The sequence below is a fragment of the Cryptomeria japonica genome, chromosome 6 (genome assembly GCF_030272615.1).
Source record: "Cryptomeria japonica chromosome 6, Sugi_1.0, whole genome shotgun sequence".
Taxonomy (NCBI): Eukaryota; Viridiplantae; Streptophyta; class Pinopsida; order Cupressales; family Cupressaceae; genus Cryptomeria; species Cryptomeria japonica.
Window position 1 is genome coordinate 683,055,073 of NC_081410.1, and position 20,433 is coordinate 683,075,505.

At 37.3% G+C, this 20,433-nt stretch overlaps 2 protein-coding genes across 2 annotated transcripts in view; one reads left to right on the plus strand and one right to left on the minus strand.

The window, feature by feature from the left end:
* Positions 1-20,433, minus strand: part of LOC131031430 (uncharacterized protein At3g06530) — a 254,996-nt gene that overhangs the window by 99,265 nt on the left and 135,298 nt on the right. The window contains exons 21-22 of the mRNA XM_057962549.2: positions 20,150-20,231; positions 19,860-20,034 (exon numbers count right to left, since the gene is read on the minus strand). Of these exons, the coding sequence (XP_057818532.2) occupies positions 19,860-20,034; positions 20,150-20,231 (257 nt within the window). The remainder of the gene's footprint in view (positions 1-19,859; positions 20,035-20,149; positions 20,232-20,433) is intronic.
* LOC131856152 (uncharacterized) lies at positions 4,160-5,413 on the plus strand. Its single transcript, XM_059207575.1, has 2 exons — positions 4,160-4,672; positions 4,796-5,413. The coding sequence occupies exons 1-2, from the start codon at positions 4,321-4,323 to the stop codon at positions 5,281-5,283; spliced, it is 840 nt and encodes a 279-aa protein (XP_059063558.1). The 5' UTR covers positions 4,160-4,320; the 3' UTR covers positions 5,284-5,413.

A 20,433-nucleotide genomic window follows, 5' to 3' on the forward strand; every position in this document is an offset into this window, starting at 1 on the left:
TGTCCTACTTTCTTTGGCAATAGGATGAGAGAAGGTCTCCCCTTGTGCATTTGAGAACAATTGTAGCTCTCGAATAACCTCTGTCTGAGTAGAACCAGTAGGTGCCATCTTCTCCATTATTGAGTATAACCCATTAAGGACCTCCACATCACCCTTGAAAGTAGGGCTAAAATGGAATGTCAGATTCAAATAATAGGTTGCTGCATGGATGGGCCTATGAAGCTAATGATGCCCTATCAATGATCTCCCAAATGAGACCATACTTGCTCTCATCTCCTTCATAGACGGATTTGATGCCCTCTTTCGCCCTATCCATGCCCTCATATATGTAGCCCATTACGGGCTTTTCTCGATCCACAACTTGCAAAAGAAACACCAAGGGCTTAACAAACTGCAAAATTGAAAATATTGTGTAATTTAGAAAAATGAGCAAATAAGAGAATATGATGAATAAGTTATAAAACAAAAAGTTAAATTGTACAATTTATAAAAAAATTACCTTCACTATCTCATCACAAGGGATCCAAAAGTCTTGCTCATCAAAAATGTAGTTTGCCATATCTTTCCCTGCAGGGGTGGCAGCATAGGATGAGGAAGACCACTCCTCACCAACAATCATATGTCTAAGGGCCGACTTACAACGAAGCATGGACTGCAATGTGATGAAGTTTGTGGCAATCTTGTGATTCCTGGACGAGCTAACTCCTGCTCTATGTATTGTCTCATAAGAGCCAACACCCATGAATGATTATATAGAAATTTGCACACATTTCTCACCCTTTCTACACATCTCTTGACCCATGGGAGTTTTCCAATATCCTCCAACATGAGGTCAATGCAATGGGCGGCACATGGAGTCCAAACTATAGATGGGTGCCTCTCCATCAATAGTCTACCTAAAACAACATAATTTGTTGCATTGTAATTAAAGAAGTTACAAATTAGTAATTAATTTGCAAACAAAATTAGTTTGTATTTGTAATCAAAAGTTTACCTGCAGCAACACAATTTGCTGCGTTGTCGGTCACCACCTGTACCACATTCTCCTCACCCACCTCATCAATCACCTCCTCTATCTGCTCACATAGGTAGGTGGCATTCTTGCAATGGGCGGAAGAAACAAGAAAATTAAGGAGAGTTCTATTTCTCCTATCCGTCCAACCATCAATCATGATGGTGCAACCTTTAGTGCTCCATATATGGCGTTGTTCACCTAATTCCTTCTTCACATCATTCACCAGTTGAGTCAAAATGGGTCCCCTCAAATCAGACTCAGAAGGGGCTTTGAACCCCACCTCGCATACGGTAAGGGCATCAACCATTTCTTGCCAATAAGGAGACCTGTCACAAATAAATTAAATGAGATAAGTTATGTACTATGTAGTATGTATGAGAAAAAATAAAACGAAGAATCAAAGTATAAAAATTAAAACAATCAAACATAAAACATTCTCCTGAATGTAAAGAATGGAACACTGTCGTAGACCCAAAACCTGCCAACTGCCATTTTAGCGGCATCATGGACCTCCTTGTTCTAACTCATGCTCTCAAGCGACTGTTAGGACCCAGGAGTAGTGCAAGGCACAAAGAAGGTATCGAACCTAGATTTACGAATTCTAGGTCCAATGCTAACACTCCCACTACCAGAGTCCCCAAACTCGCCGCGAGTCAGGCGAGTTCGCCGAGTTGGCGAGTCGAGCCAACCTCGGCGAGTTTTGCCGACTCGCCGCTCGGACTCGGCGAGTTTTGGGCAAAACTCGCCTGACTCGCGAGTCAGGCGAGTTTTGCCAAAACTCGCCGAGTCCGAGGTCCAGGACTCGGCCGCGCGATAGGCATAATTCGAACTTAAAAAAACAAAAAAAAAAAGAGCTTTTTCATTTGTTTTTTTTTTCCATTCTCTTTGGTATAACCCTAAAAGGTCTTTTAATTGTTATTTGTGAGAAGAAGAGAGAAAAAGTGAGAGAGAGGAAGGAAAACAAGAGGCCATAGGTTTGCAATCAGCAAGGAAGAAGAGCATCAAGGAGACCACAAATCACATTGGGGAGGCCATAGGCTTGCATTGAGAGCATCAAGGAGTCCAAAGCAAGACTTCTCAACTCATTTGAAAGAGGTAAGGTAGATTTTGCTTGTTTTTTTAAGTATGTTAATGGATTTTTTTCATTTGTTTGTTAATTTTTTTTTAGTTTAACAGTTAACTTTCCAAATCTTGAATGTTTTTATTTTTTTAGCTTAATTACAATGAGAGAAGTAGAATAATGGCAAAGTGCAAACCCTACATTTTTTTAGAAAAAAATTGTAAACATGTATTTACAATTTTATTTTTTTTTAAAGTAGGGTTTCCTGATTTTTTCTATTAGTTTATAACTTTATTAAATTTTCTTATTGCAGCAGCTTTCACGTTTAAAAAACATTCATTTTTCACAATGCCTAAAAAGGATGAGGCTTGGAAATATACTGAAGACTTTATTGGCAGACAAAAAAATCAAACAAAATGTTTTTTTTGTAAAGAAATTAATTTTGGTGGCATCAATAGATTTAAATACCATATTGCCGGCATACCTGGCCATGATATTGAGGTATGCAAATTACAAACTCCTGAGGCAAAACGTTTCTGTTATGTCCAATTAGAAACACATGAACAAGAAAAGTTAACCAAGAAGAGGCAATTGGAAGAGTTAAGTGCTATTGGCTCCCATGCACCCACATCCGCATCTGCATCCGCATCCGCATCCGCATCCACATCCGTAGGCTGTGTTGGAGAGGGTTCTTCCATGCCTCCCTTTCACCCTAGTGCTTTTGCTAGTGCTAGTGCTTCTGCTAGTGCTAGTGCTTCTACTTCTACTCCTCCTGGTGGCACTATTACCTTTGGCCCTAGAGTTCGGAAATCCAGGTTGGATAGTTATTTTGTGCCGCGTAGTACTCCTGGGGCACAACCCTCGCTTGAGGGTATGGGTTGGAACAAGGAGGTTCATGATGCTGCAAGAAAACAAATTTGCAAGTTTTGGTACTTTTGCAACATTCCATTTATTGCAGCCAGGTAATTCTTTTTGATTTGATTGCTTTAAGTTTAAAAGTAAATTTATAGTTTGAAGTTGAATTTTACTTTGTCTAATCATAATCTATTTGTGACAGGTCTCCTTATTGGCAAGGCATGGTAGATTCCATAACCATTTGTGGTGCGGGGTTTAAAGCCCCTACCGATGCTGAGTTAAGTGGCCCCCTCTTGTTACAAATGGTTGAGGATATGAAAGTTGAGCTAGAGGACCACCGACAGTCTTGGAGAGAAAAGGGTTGCACCATCATGACAGATGGTTGGACGGATAGGAGGAATAGAACACTCCTAAATTTTCTTGTTTCCTGCGGAGGTGATTGATTATGATTCATTCTAATTTGTACTTCCCTAAATGCATTGAATAAATTAAATTTTGATTTGTTGAAAGTTTGAAACTCTATTTTCAGGATCTACCATGTTCTTGAAATCTATTGATGCTTCCTCACATGTGAAAAATGCCACATACTTATGTGAGGCTATTGAGGAAGTCATACAAGAGGTGGGGGAAGAAAATGTGGTGCAGGTGGTGACAGATAATGCAGCAAGTTATGTTGCTGCAGGTAAATTTTGAACTTTTCAAGTCTTGATGGAGAGGCATCTATGATTATTTAAAATTTTCTTAACACATCAAAATTTCTAATTAACTTAAAATTGCTGCAGGTAAACTTTTGATGGAGAGGCACCCGAAAATTTTTTGGTCTCCTTGTGCGGCCCATTGCCTTGACCTCATGTTGGAGGATATTGGTAAGCTTGAATGGGTGAAATCAATAGTTGAAAGGGCCAAATATATCAGCAAGTTTATCTACAATCATGCATTGGTCCTTAGCATTATGAGGCAATACACGGGGCAAAAGGAGTTGGCTCGTCCAGGCATCACGAGGTTTGCCTCAAACTTCCTCACACTGAAATCCTTGATAAAATCAAAGGCGGCTTTGAGGCGTATGTTTGTTGGTGAGGAGTGGACTTCCTCATCCTATGCTACAACCACTGCAGGGATAGATGTGGTAAATTGCATTTTTGATGAGTCAGGTTTTTGGACCCCCTGTGGAGAAACCGTGCAAGTAAATTTATTACAATTTAACATTTAGTATCTACTATCTAGTATCTACTATTTAGTAATTTAATTTTAATTTATTAACAATTTAACTTTGCAATTTTTCTTTTTTTTTAATTTAATTTGTGACTTAATTGTTTTTGTTTAACATTATGTGTAGGTCACTGAGCCCCTCGTAGTTCTCCTACGAGTTGTTGATGGGGAGAAGCCCTCTATGGGCTATATATATGAGGGTATGGATAGGGCCAAGGAGGCCATTAGGTCCATATATGCAGGAGATGAGGATAAGTATGGCCCCATTTGGGAGATTATTGATAGGAGATGGCAGAACCAGCTTCACAGGCCCATCCATGCAGCAGCCTATTACCTCAATCCGGCATTTCGATTCCGTGATGACTTCAAGGCAGATGAGGAGGTTCTTAGTGGCCTGTATACAGTGGTTCAAAAGTTGTGTACTGATGGCACAGCCTCAAGAACAACGCTCCAGCTGGATAAATATAATAATCGAGAAGGGGCAATCTTCTCAAGCAGCATGTGCATAGAGGCTCGAACACAATTGCAGCCAGGTAGAAATATATGTAAACTTAAGATTCTTAAGTTTATGGCTTATGCATTTTAATTTTTTATTTTATAATCTAGCCTTAAAGTTGGAAATGAGTTTGATTTTTTTTTCTTTTTCGTTATTTCAGATAGATGGTGGCAAATGTTTGGGCCCTCAACCCCAAACCTTCAAAAAATTGCCATCCGTATTTTGAGCCAGCCATGCAGTGCTTCTGGATGTGAGCGCAATTGGTCAATGTTCGAGCACATCCATTCGAAGAGGCGTAATAGATTGTCTGTGGAGAGGTTGAATGATCTTGTTTTTGTTCATTACAACCTCCGTCTTAGGACCAGACAGATTTTGGACACTGACTCCTCTCCGATCACTTTAGCGGAGATCGATCCAGAGTCTGAGTGGATCACTGAGTCTACCGATCCCGTCTTCACTGAGGAGGACCATGAGTGGGTTGACCAGGCAGACAGAGAGGCTGAGGCTGTGGCTATGGCAGAGGAGGAGGATAGAGCACGATCCGGCATAGGCACCTCACAGGCGGAGACTATGGCTTCTCAGTCATCCAGGACCTACCTTAGACGCATTTGTAGGAGGCAGACAGACTACTCTGAGGCTCAGGATTAGCTAGAGCCTGAGCCATAGACTTGTTTTTGTTTACAGTTATATATATGTTTGGGAACATTTGATGTCATGGATTTTATATACATTTGACAACATTTATAACTCTATATATCTATGTTTTCTATTTCCTTCAGCTACAATTTACATTTCTACGCATGTGATGGATGTATGTTTATGTATGTGATCAAATCAGCTTCTATTTGATGATGTTATAGTGTCTTTAAGCTTTATTCAATAATGGGTGCATGAAACAAGTTTTAAATCGTTAAAAATCTCTAAATTTCAAGGGTTTTTTATTTTGCCGAGTCATAGCCGAGTCGTCGCCGAGTCATAGCCGAGTCACGAGTCGAGTCGGCCTTGCCGAGTCCGAGCCGAGTCCGAGTCTGGGAACTTTGCCCACTACCATTGGCAGTGCTAGGAACATGAGTAGTGGCACTTGCAGAAGAAGCAGCACTACCACCAGCAGTAGCATGCCGAGTGGGACGATGTGGAGGCATGGAAGAAGGCCCTCCAACACAGCCTAAAGCTGTCCCACTTCCAATTGCCGCGAGATCCTCCTTTTGCTTCTTTTTGTTTTCAATTGCTTCAACCATTACATAGCACTCGCGTATGGCCTCAATCGTTGCTTCAATGCATGGGTCGGCATCATGGCCACGCACACAAGAAATATGCTATTTCAATCTAGAAATGCCTCCATGGAATATTGTTTTGAAAAACATATATTTTGTTTGCCCCTTTCTTTGCCCAGGAAAATCTTCGTGAAATTTCCAAGCGGGGTCCTTTCTAATTGGGGGTCTAGAAGAAGACATTGTATGATAGTTTTGTGAAACTTGAGGCAAATAAGAAAGTGAAGGTTGCTGCAATAAATAATAAGTCATAAGACATTACAAATACAAAAAAAAATTAATACATTCATTCTTTGTTGTGAATTCATTCTCATTGTACATTTTTTTCAAAAAAACTAAGGTAGGGTTTGTAAATTTTATTTTTTTAAATGTAGGGTTTGATCAATATTTCAAACCCTACTTTTTTTTTAAAAAAATTACAAACCCTACATAGTAACATACATAGATTTTGGAAAAAAAAGTAAAACTTTCAAAAGAAATGAATAGAAAATGTAAATTTTTGCATACAAGAAACAAAAAAATCTCAAAAAAAACAATCTGACCTCTTACAACAAACTTGAAATGAGTTGCAAACTCTTCCTATCCAACTCTTGATGCACCAAATCCAAACACGATGCAGCCCCAATATGATAAATGGAAGAAATGTTGAGCTTCCTCGCTGGTTTTTCTTCAATGCACCCTTGTTTGTCTTCACAACTCACTTTTCTCCACCTATTTTGCCGAATGAATGAAATGAAGTTCACTTTTAGGGGCTAAGGATAAATAAAAAATAAAAAAAAGAAGTTAAAAAACTTTTTAAAATGCTTTTTTGGCCTTTTTTTAAGCCCATCCGGCCAGCCAAGTCGCAGGCATGGGACTCGCCGAGTTTAGCGATTTTAGGCCAAACTCGCCAACTCAGCGAGTCTAGCGAGTTCACCCCCTGGACTCGGACGAGTCCAGGTCCGAGCTCTGCAGACTCGGGAGGCATGACTCGGACCCGGACTCGCCGAGTTTGGGCGAGTCTCGTTTCTCCGCTCTTAAGTGAATAAAGTGTACCTTTTAAAATAAAGTGACTTTATAAATAAATATACTTTAATTTAATAGTCACATTATTAATTTAAACTCCCTTTTTCCTCTGAAAATGACCCTTTCAATAATATAATAATATTTTGACACTTAAGGTCACTGTTTTATGCACGAAGATTTAAAACTTTTTGCCCCGGTTCCAACGAGCTATAACACTAAGGTCTTTTCGCCCCGGTTTAACGAGCTATAACACTAAGGTTGGAATTAAATATTTTAATTAAATTTAACCAACCTTAGTAAAATAATTAAAATAACTCATTAATGCACCAAATTTGTGAAAACTTGTCAAGACTCAAACACATCGGAACTTGCACTGGAGTGACCCTGATGACGAATAATAGCAAACGTGGCTGATCAGGTGACTTACTAAAAATAGAAGGCTTCTCCAAGATTCTTGGAGACCAATCCAGAAGCCAAAAATCACTTCGAAAAGTGGCGTATAAATCCACTAAACCAACCGAGCTCATCGGAAACATCAGATTACAAATCTGAACAAGCTAACGTGAACCCAAAGTGTCAGCTACTAAAGTTTGCTAAAGAACCTAACAAATAACTCATTAATGCACCAAATTTGAGAAAACTTGTCAAAACACATCAGAACTTGCACTGGAGTGATCCTGATGACAAATAATAGCAAACGAGGCTGATCAGGTGACTTACTAAAAATAGACAAAGATTCTTGGAGACCAATCCAGAGGCCAAAAATCACTTCGAAAAGTGGCGTATAACTCCACTAAACCAACCGATCTCATCGGAAACATCAAATTACAAATCTGAACAAGCTGACGTGAACCCAAAGTGTCAGCTACTAAAGTTTGCTAAAGAACCTGAAAAATTGGGGACATTACAGTCCGCCCTGCCCAAAGATTGCTTGTCCTCAAGCAATGCCAATACAACCCCCACAATCTTCTGATTGATCCAAATGAAACTAAGAATAATCTCGGGGCCCCAAATCAATCTAAGAAATCTGCAGCACCATCTACTGGAAGCATTATCTTGCAAGGTGCCCCAATCAGAGACCTAAAAACCTCCAACAAGAAGAGCAAAAACATACTATGTAAACTCATTCATCTCCTCAAAAAACTGCTCTCCCGAAGAATCAAACTGCACTGTCATCTCATGGTTCCCCATCAACAAATTATCATCAAAACCAATATTGAATATCCTAAGTAAACTGAGATCTATCCCATGCAATATATCCTGCCAAGGTGCCTGAAGGAGATCCATATCTGAAACCCCATTGCCTAACTCGATCCTATGCAACAGGAAATGAAATTTTCTCCACCTCAAAGGATGACCCTCAACATCTCTCAACAGAATGTCCCAAAAGTGACACTAATCAATACCTGACCGGAAACTAGTAATCATAGAGTCAACCTCGGAATCATACATCATGACAATGACATTCTGATCATAGATTGTGATTCCCTCACTGTCCTCTAATCTCTAAGTGTCCCGCAAAAAAACTTGAGAGCACCAACCAACCCAACTCACTGCAATCAACCAATCACCATCTAGGGGCATGTATACTAACATCATGTGACAACTGTAGTGTCTAATACTCCCACAAGTAGAGATTGAAGGTAACTGAGCTATACCCAAGAAATCCTCCACAACTGTCTGCACAGATGACTAGAAGTGCTCAAAAAAGTAAGCAAGACTGAAACCACAAACTGCAACATCAAATCGACCAAATGCCAAGTCCTAGCCAAAATCTCCCTCCAATCCACTTGCAACAACTGTAGCGGTCTCCTAGATATACTGAAATAGGGGATAACAACATTACTACTACATTCCGAGTCACCGCCACAAGGAAAAAATCCACCACACTAGCGTTGCATTACTCTGTCACCCTCTAAAGTCCAATCAAACCAAATCTCAAACACTGCATTCTGTAAGCAACTAGCTGGTGAGAACAGTGTGTGAGACTTGCCAAACTTGGTCTCATCACTTCTCATCAAAATCATGTCATACCAGGATGGGCCACAAAGCTCCATACTCAAATCACCTTTCCCTACCATCAGTGGCATAGTCAAATCCTGTATATGTGAGCTAAAGGTAAACTAGTGAACACAGCTCAATATGTAGTCGAGACGAAATACTCTTGTCTGCCCCAATGAAATGTCAGAGTGACCATGTGCAATTCCCTCCGTGCTGGCAACAACAGAAGTCGTCTCACAACTCAATGCAGAAAGGTCTACTCCATCAACAATATCAAAATGAGAACCATCCAAACCTCCAAAGATACCTAGGCCTGTGACCAAGACCGTAGTGTCTACATCATCAACGGTCCATCCCATCCATAGTGGTCTCTTGCAAATATGGCTAACACCCAGCCTAGGTGCATAAAAACAAATTCCAACTCCCGTCAAGTTGTTGGCATAGATCAAAACAACACCATGCAACCAATAAACCAAATGCAAAATGAAGAAACACGTATCTCTACCACCTTAGGAAGGTAAGAACTCATCATTCACCCATCCTCTAACTCCAATTATGCGGTTCCAATCGCTCCTATCCAATTCAATAGCCGCTGCCCTCAAAGTGTAACCTGTCCAAATTCTGATCAGCAACATCAGACAGCCATCAATCAATGAAATATGTGGTAAAACCCATGAGGAAGGTGCTGGAAAACTGAAACCAACATGTTCCTCTCCAATCTGTAAACTGAAATCAACTGGAAAGGTGCTAAAGTCTTGTTGCGTCATTTCTTCCTTACAGATTTCCTCAATCCCCTTGATAATTTGTTTGATCTCAACACCTATACCACCCCAGGAAGGTAAGAACTCATCATTCACCCATCCTCTAACTCCAATTAGGTGGTTCCAATCTCTCCTATCCAATTCAATAGCCACTGCCCTCAAAGTGTAACCTGTCCAAATTCTGATCAGCAACGTCGGACAGCCATCAATCAATGAAATATGTGGTAAAACCCATGAGGAAGGTGCTGGAAAACTGTAACCAGCATGCTCCTCTCCAATCTGTAAACTGAAATCAACTAGAAAGGTGCTGAAGTCCTGTTGTGTCATTTCTTCCTTAAAGATTTCCTCAATCCCCTCGATAATTTGTTTGTTTCAGTATCTATACCCACACTCATACTTAGTTGTGGCTCCCAATTTGGTGTAGAGGAATGTGCTTATCCCTCCACCCTACAACTAGATGGCAATGACTCTCCACTACCACATCAATATCATCCAATGACAATCCAAACTCCCCTACTGCTACGACCTGATCCTCCATAGATTGCCTATCAAAATCACCAACCTCGACCTCTATAAACAAGGTGATCTTATCACCTTGTCATATCCGCATCTTTCACATAACCTAGCACTAAGCACATATGTGATCAAAGGCAAAACTAAAGCAATGATCCCATACAAGAAAACTGTCATATTTATAAGATCTCACGATTATCCTATCTAGCATCAATAAAGCACATCAAGTCCGATGAGGTTTTTGAAAACCCAAGATATAATCAAGGGTTTGGTGATCTCAAGCAAGTAATATCATAAATCACCCAGTAGTAGATGGCAATATAAGAATAATTGATTTTAGATTCTCATCCTAGAATGAATTATGGTAACCAAAGAGTTCACCAAGATAAAGACGAGTCCTATCCATCAAGTAATATATAAAGCGTCCACATTGATTGTCATCTAATGGTGCAAAATCCTTATCGTTCTTCCAAGAGTAATATATTATATCAAGGGATTCCTATCACCGATAAGATCATCATCAAGAAAATAAGAAGTAGACTGAAGACGTGACATGGAACCAGCAGATCATTATATCGGTGCCATGTTGAGATATGCATATCGTGGCAAATGTTCATAGTTCCACATAGAAGAACTCTTTTATACAACAATCATATGAGAAGATAATTCATCATCACACATGTCTATGCAGAGAACCACACATATTATTCTCACATCAGAAGGAGGATTACGAAATTGATGATTAAGCAACCTATGGGTATCACAAGGGATAAAGATTACCGCATAGACTTGCAACAAATATTGACTGCATCATGAGGTCGACCCTCCCTTCTCTCTCTAGCAATGATGTAACAAGAAATTAGTTATCAAGTGATTAAGCAATGAAGAGACACGGGTATTATTTCTTTAAGGCAATGATTCTATTAACAAAACCAGGATAAAGTCAATGAAAGGGGACACTTGTAAGGACACGTCTTCTGTAAGTCATATAATAAGGCTTGTAACCATTGTGGCGGGGGCATCAACGGAGGAAAAATAACAAGCTAGGATGGAAAGACTACATCGAGAAACATAAGAAGAGAATAAGGAAAGACAAAAAGGGCGACAATAGTTACATTGCCTAGAAATTACTTACGGGTATGATGTTGTCAATACAAAAATAATACTGTTAATTACTTACAATAATAATACTGTAATGATGTCATAATAATAATTACTTACGGGTATGATGCTGCTAATGATGTATCGGATGATGTTGTTAATACAATTGAATATTGTTAATATAGGAGGGAAACGTTAACAGAATAATATTGTTAATATAGTGTAATAAAATAGTGACAATATAACAAAATATAATCTGAGGCTAATGCTGTTAATATAATCTGATATAATACTGCTAATAAAGAACAATACTGTCAATGCAATATAATGTTGTTAATGTCACACAATATAATAATGTTAATGCTTTACATAATGCTGTTAATACCAACCTGTTAAATGGATTCAACAACAGCTAATTATTGTTATAATGAATACATATACATTGGTACTTCATTACTTATAATATAACCAAGTCATGGTGAAGGAGGGTGTGAAAGTATTATGAAACGGTTACGGCGTATAAGCACTCTTCTAGATACGCCACCTCAAGATGCGACAAGATGAGCCCATAGAGTACAAAGGGTACATTATTTGGGTCTAGGCAGAGATGGTTTCTGGGGCACTCTGCAATCTTTCCTCTCCCCTCCACCATTGCTCATTAATGAAAGAGGATCAATCATAAAGAAACTAGGATGATGAATGATGACAACATGAGGGGGAACGGTTATAGAACACCTCACTAGGTACAACACCTCAAATGGATGGCACAAACCACATGAGGCCAAGAGGGATGGTAAATCCACTCTTGAGCCTAGGGTAGAGGATCTCTAGGGCACCCTATCAAGTCACCTTATTCTACCTTCCCTATGGTTGAATTTTCCCAATAAATTAGAGATATCTTATGATTAAGTTTATGTTCTTAAACCTAGCAGGAAACTTACTTGGAATTGTGATTTTAGGGCAAAAACTAGGGCATTACAAAAAGGGACATTACACAACTCTATAAACAAGGTGGTCTTATCATCCTCGACCTATTCTGTGTGAAGCCAAAGTTTCGATGGCACTAAATCATCAACGCATTGTTGGGTCAACTTATTACATTTTTTCCAATTGTGCTCACAACCAAAAGCAGTGGTAGGTTTTGACAAAATTTGAAGCACAAGCTTTTGAAAATTTGAGTTATTTCGCCCCAATCTTCCCACAAAAAAACCTACAAATAAGATATTCAAGTGTTTGTAAATAAACAATATTCTAATAATAAACTTGGGGTTGAGGTTGTAGCCCACCTCATGAATGGGTTGGGGAAGTTGATTGTTCCACCTCTAATCAACAATCTCCCAAATAGGGGCAAATCTAGTTGCATATCCCTTGTAATAGTTTTTCTCCCCATTCACCAAACTCAAAACCCTTCTTTGAATGTGTCAAGTCTAGGCATGCATGAATGTGTCAAGTCTAGGAATGTGTCAAGTCTTTCCGGTCCTCTTTCCATCAGCCTTCTTCGAATGTGTCAAGTCTAGGCATGCTTGACTACAAAGATCTGCTTCAAAGGAGTTAATAAACCAAAAATAAAAAAACCTGCCTCTCTTTGAAGCAATCTTCCAACTGAGTATTAGCTGCCTCTCTTTGAAGGTCTAAATGAGCATTTGATGTCTCTCTTTGAAGCAATCTTCCAACTGTCATGCATGCTACTCCGTTGTCAATAACAACTTGCCTCTAAAACAATATTTGAAGCCACTGAAATTGATGAGGTGAGGTTTATTTCATTTGTTCGTCCATTTCGAAGAATTGTGCATCCACACTTCCACCACTACTTCTTTGAACTTCCACAATTATGTTTGCATCTACAATAACATTTTGGAGCAACTTGCCACTTAACTCTTTTGGAGAGAGCACTTTGTACCCTTTCCTTGCAACTATCAATGTTGTCACCAAATACTACCAATCTAAACTTCTTGCCATGATAAAGAGAAAGATGATGTCATACCAAAAATTTATGCACGCATTATATGCTTCTTTGTGTGCCTCCTCGTACCACCCTATTGCTTCCAATGAAGGTTGTGTTCCATATATGTTTCTAGAAACAAAAACCACACGCTACTAAACTCTACTCAAGCTACATAAGTTGGATGTGGCACGTATGCTTAAACCTATATCCTATAGCAATTAAATTATGTATAGCACCACTATCTACTGAAATGGTCACCTTTTATCCTTGCAACACACTCCAAATTCTAAAGGGGTGATACTTAGATGCCCCTGGCAGTGTGGCCAATGTGCCACTTGAAAATTCTTCATCATCTTGTTTACTCTTTTTTCTTTTGGGTTCTTTCATTATGTAGGATTTAGGAGAATGTTTTTGGTTACCAATTTCTTCTATAAGGGAGTTGCTTATTTGACTCCATTGGTGTATTTTTGGAATAGGTCCTATCCATAGTTGTTGTCACTTCTAACCTTAATGCCTTTTGGATTGCATCTTGTAGTGATGTAGGGTGAAGAGCGCCTACCAAGCTCCGGATTGACTCTTTTAAGATCTCAATAAATAGATATATGAGCCCATCCTTGGTAATACCTAGCACCATAATTGAGATTATTTGAAATTCCACTACATAATCCTCTATTGATCCTTGCTTTTGATCAAATCGATCAGTAAATTTTTGTCTTAAGTCATCATAAGTTGTCACATTTTGATTCCTTTGGGTAGCAATTCCATGGTGCCACCAATCGTGTGCAACTCCCTCTAAGTATAGAATGGCAAATTCAATACCAACTTTTTTTGTCATGGGGCTAAGTGAGAATTATGTGTCTAGCTTTTGAATCCACACACATGAAGTAACTTTCTTGTAGAGAACACAGTTATACTAAGAGAGGGAGGGTGAATCAGTTCCACTTTATATCAAAAGCATCTAACTTGATCTCATTAACATATTCATTGCATATTAACATTAACATGGATCTAACTATTATGCATCACAAGTTGAACACAAGATATATACATGGAAACCCTTATGGGATTAAACCACAATAAAATAGCTTCCTTATATGGAAAACTTCTTTTACATATTTGTAGGTATCAATCCACTAGAGGCACCAACCCCTCATTCAGATTTCCACCTTTTGACAGATGATGGGGGATCCTATTCTTCTCAAGTTTCCTTCTTCAAACTGCTATAACTTGACCATAAATCTGCCACAAAACAGTCCAATCTTCACTTCAAAATCTGCTATGAACTATTCATATTTTCCTCATCAAATCTGATTATATTTCCTTAATAATCTCCATGTATTCTTGCTACCAAAATCTGCATATCTTCTCCTTTAAATATGCTATAAATGCTTTCACCTAGAGGCAAACCTTCACAAATATGCTTCATTTTTTATTTCTTCTCTGTAGTAGTAAATCTGAATTAAATATATCCTTTTTATCTCTTACACACTATTCTCACTTTATTCACTACATCACACCAATCACCCCTAATAAGATCTCTTTATATACCTTTATGTCTTCACTAGTAAAGAGGCACATCATGCACCTTTTCATTAATCACACTTTTTGACTTTATAAACTTTTTATTTCTTCTATTGAATTGCTTTCCTTTCTTTATAAAACTTTATTTAACCCTTTCTTTATTCATCTTTATCGCACATTTTGGATATTACCAAATTATGCTTTGTTTATCATTATGAGTCGCTACCCTTGAATCATAATCACATCTTTTGAAAATAGACAAAGTGCTTCATTTATTCATTAGCCACATATGTTTTTAACAAACACATCATTATGAAATGAAACGCCACCTTTTAATCTTTCAAATTGCATCCTACAAATTCTTCAATAGATCACACCATTTCACTTAATTTTTGTTTATTACTAATCACCTCGCAAACACTAATCACTTCATTTCTTTGTCACGAAGCATCCTCAAAGATAATTGCATGAGTTGTTTGCTTTAGATATAATCACATATTTTTATATGATGACAGGTCAGTCAGCATCATTCCTTCAAAAATGATTACTTATGAAGGCTAGATTGATCTTTAGCGAATACTCTGTCATATTGAGCACTGTTGATTATCTGTATCTCCTTTAGTTGCTGATTGTTTTTTAATAGCCGAAGTCATTGTCTTCATTATATAATTGCTGCTCATATCACAAAGTTAGTCAAACTTAACTTCATGTGCTGCCTTTACAAATCCAGTCATTGCCATTCATTTCTTGGGTCGCTGCTTAATAAACAAACTCTAGAGTCGGCCTACCATTTTGTACTATTCCATCTTTCTACGCATCTCCCTATCATATTCTTGATTTGCTCTTAACTCTTTAAGTCTCTCTTCCGATCACTGTTTAATACTTCATAATAAAGTCACCACATGTCTAAAACTGATCACACTTCTCTACCATGAATATATAAGGACCACTGACTGTTGCATTGTCAATTAGTCATCATAGTCTAAAACAGATTGCTTGCCATCTGTTAATTATTATCTTATCTTCAATATAGCATTGCCTTAATCATTCATTTGAGGCATTACATGGAGATATATTAGTCACTAAGAAATGCTTCATTAAACCTCTCGTTTAATGCATCATTGGACATCAACCGCACCATTAGTTTTCTCATTATCATTGTATGATCAGTTTTCCTCCGACATCTTTCTTCTCATTTCACCAATTTTGTTAATATCTTCATTGCTGACTTTAATCATAGTCTTGAATGCTTGTTCATGGGTCGAAAATAAGCATATATTGTTGTCCATATTTATGTGGCTTCATAGCTATAATCTTCATTAGTCATGGAGTCATCTTAATAAGACTATCTTAATTGTTTTCTTCATATGTCTTGATAACTGATTTTCTCTCTTTGTATCATCTTCACTCTGGTCGTCATTCATTAGATCATTGGAGCATTAATTTCTCTTTTACATCAATGACAATTATATCTTCCCACTTTTGACATCAATGACAACTATTCCAACATTTCCTCAATCCATCAAAATTAGGAAGAGCCATTTTGCTCACTCTTTGTTGTAAGTCTTTGTTAGTTTGCTTTCTTTCTCCTCTTGGGGTGTTTCTTGTCCTTGTCTTCTTAGGTTAGGGTCAATTCTTGAGTATGCTTCTACATGCTCGTCAAGATCATTGGCAGCCATGTTGGGTTGTTCTTCAAAATTCATCCACCATAACTATCTTGATGCCTTCAAAACCCTTAGCTTCTAACTTCATCCTTTTTACCAATCCTTTATCAATGAAATTATGTGTAGTACCACTATCTACTAAAGCGGTCACCTTTTATCCTAGATGCACCTGACAATGTGGCCAATGGGCCACTTAAAAATTCTTCATCATCTTGTTTACACTTTTTTCTTTCGGTTTCAAATTCTTCTTTGTCCCTTTCCTCATCAGTCATTATTTCTAAATTGAGTACTTTAACCTCTTTTTGCACATTGATGACCTGGTTCCCACCTTTCCTTACAATTGAAACACAAACCTTTCTTTAGAACTTCTCTTTTGGTTTCTTCTATTATGTAGGATTTAGTGAGAAATATTTTTGGTTGCCAATTTCTTTTATAAGGGAGTTGCTTATTTGACTCCAGTGGTGTATTTTTGGAATAGGTCATATCCATAGTTGTTGTCACTCTTAACCTAATGCCTTTTGGATTGCATCTTGTAGTGATGTAGATTCAAGAGCACCTACAAAGCCACAAATTGACTCTTTTAATCTCTTATAAAGGCATAAGAGATTATACAACAAAATTCAGAAATGATGACACAGGCGTTGATATTTTAGGCCTACAAACAATATTATTCACTAAAAATTTATATTAGTATTGTTAGGTTATCTAGATGATGTTTTCTTTAGATTTTGAATATTATCATGTTTTCTTGTCATATCTACATCAAATTTTGTTGCCAAATTAGGAGCAACATCAACTTATGCCCTAACCCTCTCCAATTTATTTTCATCCAGTGATGCAAAAAGTATGATGAGGGCACAACCAGAGACTTAGAAAGACACAGCAATAGAGACAACAAAAGATTACTTTATTATTATCTGAAATCAATTTTCGCCAAACGGGAGGATTAAAGCCTCACAGGCTGTGCAACACATAACAGCTTACAAATTCTAGAAAATACCGTTTTCTCACAATCCAACTTTTCCACCCAAAAACTGACACAAGTTTTCCCAAAATGGGCCCTAAATAGCCTCCCTTAGGTTTGGAGCCAAATGTACAAATTAAAATTTAAAATTTGGCAGTCTGGAGCCAAAATTTGAAACTAGAAATTTTAAATTTGAGCTAGAATCAAAAACTGGAAACATTCTCAAAAGTTGCCCAACTTCCAGCAGCCATAACTTTTGATCCGGTAGTCAGATTAAGGTGGCGTTTGAACCATTGGAAAGCTCTCAAAGTGAAGAAAATGCTAAGAATCCGCTCTGCCGATTCCCACCATTTTTGGGGCCATTCGGGACCATTTTTTATGCCTCAAATCTGACTCGAAAGAGATTTTAGTAGGTTTTTCGGAAACTAAAACTTGAATAACTTTCAAACCGTAATGATTTTGACCTGATTCTTTCGCCAAAGTGCTTATTTTTCTGTTTTGAAGCTTCCCATAAATTTATGTCTCTATCCACCTTAAAATCGAAACTTTCTAAAAATAGCAGGTTGGCTAGAAAAAGCAGCAAGAAAATTCTAAAAGCTGGAATCCTTTATTTACCCAAATGGGTATCTAGAAATGCAAAAAAATTAAAAGAAACCTAACAAAAAGGAAAAAAAATTGAGTGATGCAGAATTGCCCTTACACCAGTGGATGCTCCTGCATCAAAGTGTCATCTCTCATTTCATCTCTTCTATGGCCACTATATACAGCTTGGAATCACAATTAGTAATACTTGAAAGATGGTACTTGATGCCTTCACTAAGTTTCTTCAAGCACCAAATACAAATCACAATTCCCACTATTGGTCGGAGTACAGCATATTTCCAAGAAGGGTCACAACTTCTAGGGGGTTCAATTCCAACAAGATGGTTTCCACTTCCTAAATGCAAACTAGATGCAGAGCTGGATGACATAGTATATTAACCTACAATATTGATAAGAACAAAATAAATACTGTTTAAAAAACTATAACAATTTGAACATGATTCTTAGAAAATAAAATCATGTAATTTAATCATGTATTCAGCAAAAAAAACAAATTAAAATTTCGAAAAATTGATTCAAATAAATTTGTGTAAACTATTAATCATTTAAATTTTAGTACACAACCAAATTAATACAAAGTGAATCAAATAAATACAATAAAATATGTAAATTTTACATGCTTATAAAATTAGAAATAATTTATAAATTTATATGCTTCACAAAAAAGGAACTAACCTCATGCAAATCTAAAATTTCAAAAAATTACTCTTCAAATCCCCTAAAATTATAAAATATCATTCAAATTTGGTCTAGAATGCTCTAATGTTGTTGTGTGTTCTCAAAATAGGCGAATGTTGGTTTTAAAGGAAAAAAATTGGATTTTTCTCACATTTGGTGCATGTTTTTAGTGTGGCAAGTGGATCAATCGAACTCCTCAAGTTTTCAGTGAGAGTACTCACCAAAAAAATGTTTCACTTTCTGAAAAACTCAGAATGCAAAACCCACAAAGAAAACCCGTGAATACTCATCATCTAAAAAACACACAAGTACTTGGCAAGTTTGCAAACTATGCACTCAAGTATTAGAATTATCTACTAGATGTTGATCCTAGGAAATCACTACAAGGTTGGGCTGGAAGGCTTTTGTAGAATCAATAAAAACCAGAGTTGCCGGAAACTCCTTTGTCCCTCCCCGGGAAAGCGTTTCCCCGTATCCGTTCCCGTTTCTGAAACGAATATGTATCCAATACAGCCCAGATACACGTCGAATATTGTACCCACGCATGCCCAAAAATACTTGATTTCCAACCATGCTAAATACTAATGTGATTTGATTTTTAAACAAAATTGATGTAAATCTTCCTAAATTTAATTTTAGAAAACTTCATTAACGCATTTTTTTTAAAAATGGTATTAACAAAACCTACACCAAATGAGAAAGACAAATGAAATGTTTTACTAGTTCAGTGACACATTTTTTGAGTTATCTTCCAATGCAACTCTTCTATTTTTGCATATTGTGAAATGTTAAATCTACTTATCATTATTTATGTAGCAATTATGTGTCTATATTGCTTTTGAAGTAATGAAAATCTCCTCAAATAACTTAGAAAATTGTGTTAAATATATGTGTATGTGTTTTTTATGAATGATGTGTCCAGCCGTATCCATATTAGGGGTCTTAAAAAATAGCCATATCCGTATTGGATACCGTATCCGTGTCCATGCAACTTTGATAAAAACGAACATACTGCTAGAAAATGGGAAAGGATTAAAAACTTAAACATCTAAAGTACTTCAAAAAACAAGATGGTAGAGAAACCACGTTAGTAGCAATGCACATAAATCAGTTGTCTCTAGTAAATTTTACAAATTAACAAATAATTATGATCAAGAAGATCAGAGCTTGTAGACATCTTAAAATGTTACATGTTACCTTTCACATAGTTTATCTGGGGCTGAAATGTGTTTGGCTGATGAATTTAGAGAACTTAGAAAAGAACCAAGGAATTGTCCATCAGATTCAAAAAGTTTCTTGACCTGCACAATGGACTCCATAAATTCTCCAAAAACATCCATTGGTAAGAAATTTCCATTTTTAGCCTCAGCACCTGAGAATATAATCAAAACATACGGATAAGCATGTACATTGAGTCCTGAAATTACAATTAAAGAACAAACTCATTTTTCTATTATCCTTCACAGAAAATAGAAACTATAACTTGCCATAAATTTGCGAAGATATAGTCATGTGGCACCAAAGACCATGAAGTGATCCAATGCATTTCGTTGCCGCCCTTCGAACAGCCTGAACAAATTGATGTAGAAATATTAATCAAACATAGTAACAGTCAAAATATGCAGTAAAAAATAATTCTTTCAAATTGATCCCCTTAAAATGACTCCAGCTTCTAGTGGCTAACAAATTTTACAAACTGGATTTTTCAACATACATTTCCATTTTTGTCTTAGTTGACTGCATAACGCACTGATCTGAACAACACAAAATG

Bases quoted from the DNA above. Each gene is read 5' to 3' on its own strand.
- LOC131856152 (XM_059207575.1), top strand. From the start codon at position 4,321: ATGGGCTATATATATGAGGGTATGGATAGGGCCAAGGAGGCCATTAGG. The intron at 4,673-4,795 runs GTAGAAATATAT...TCGTTATTTCAG, and splicing joins TCGAACACAATTGCAGCCAG to ATAGATGGTGGCAAATGTTT.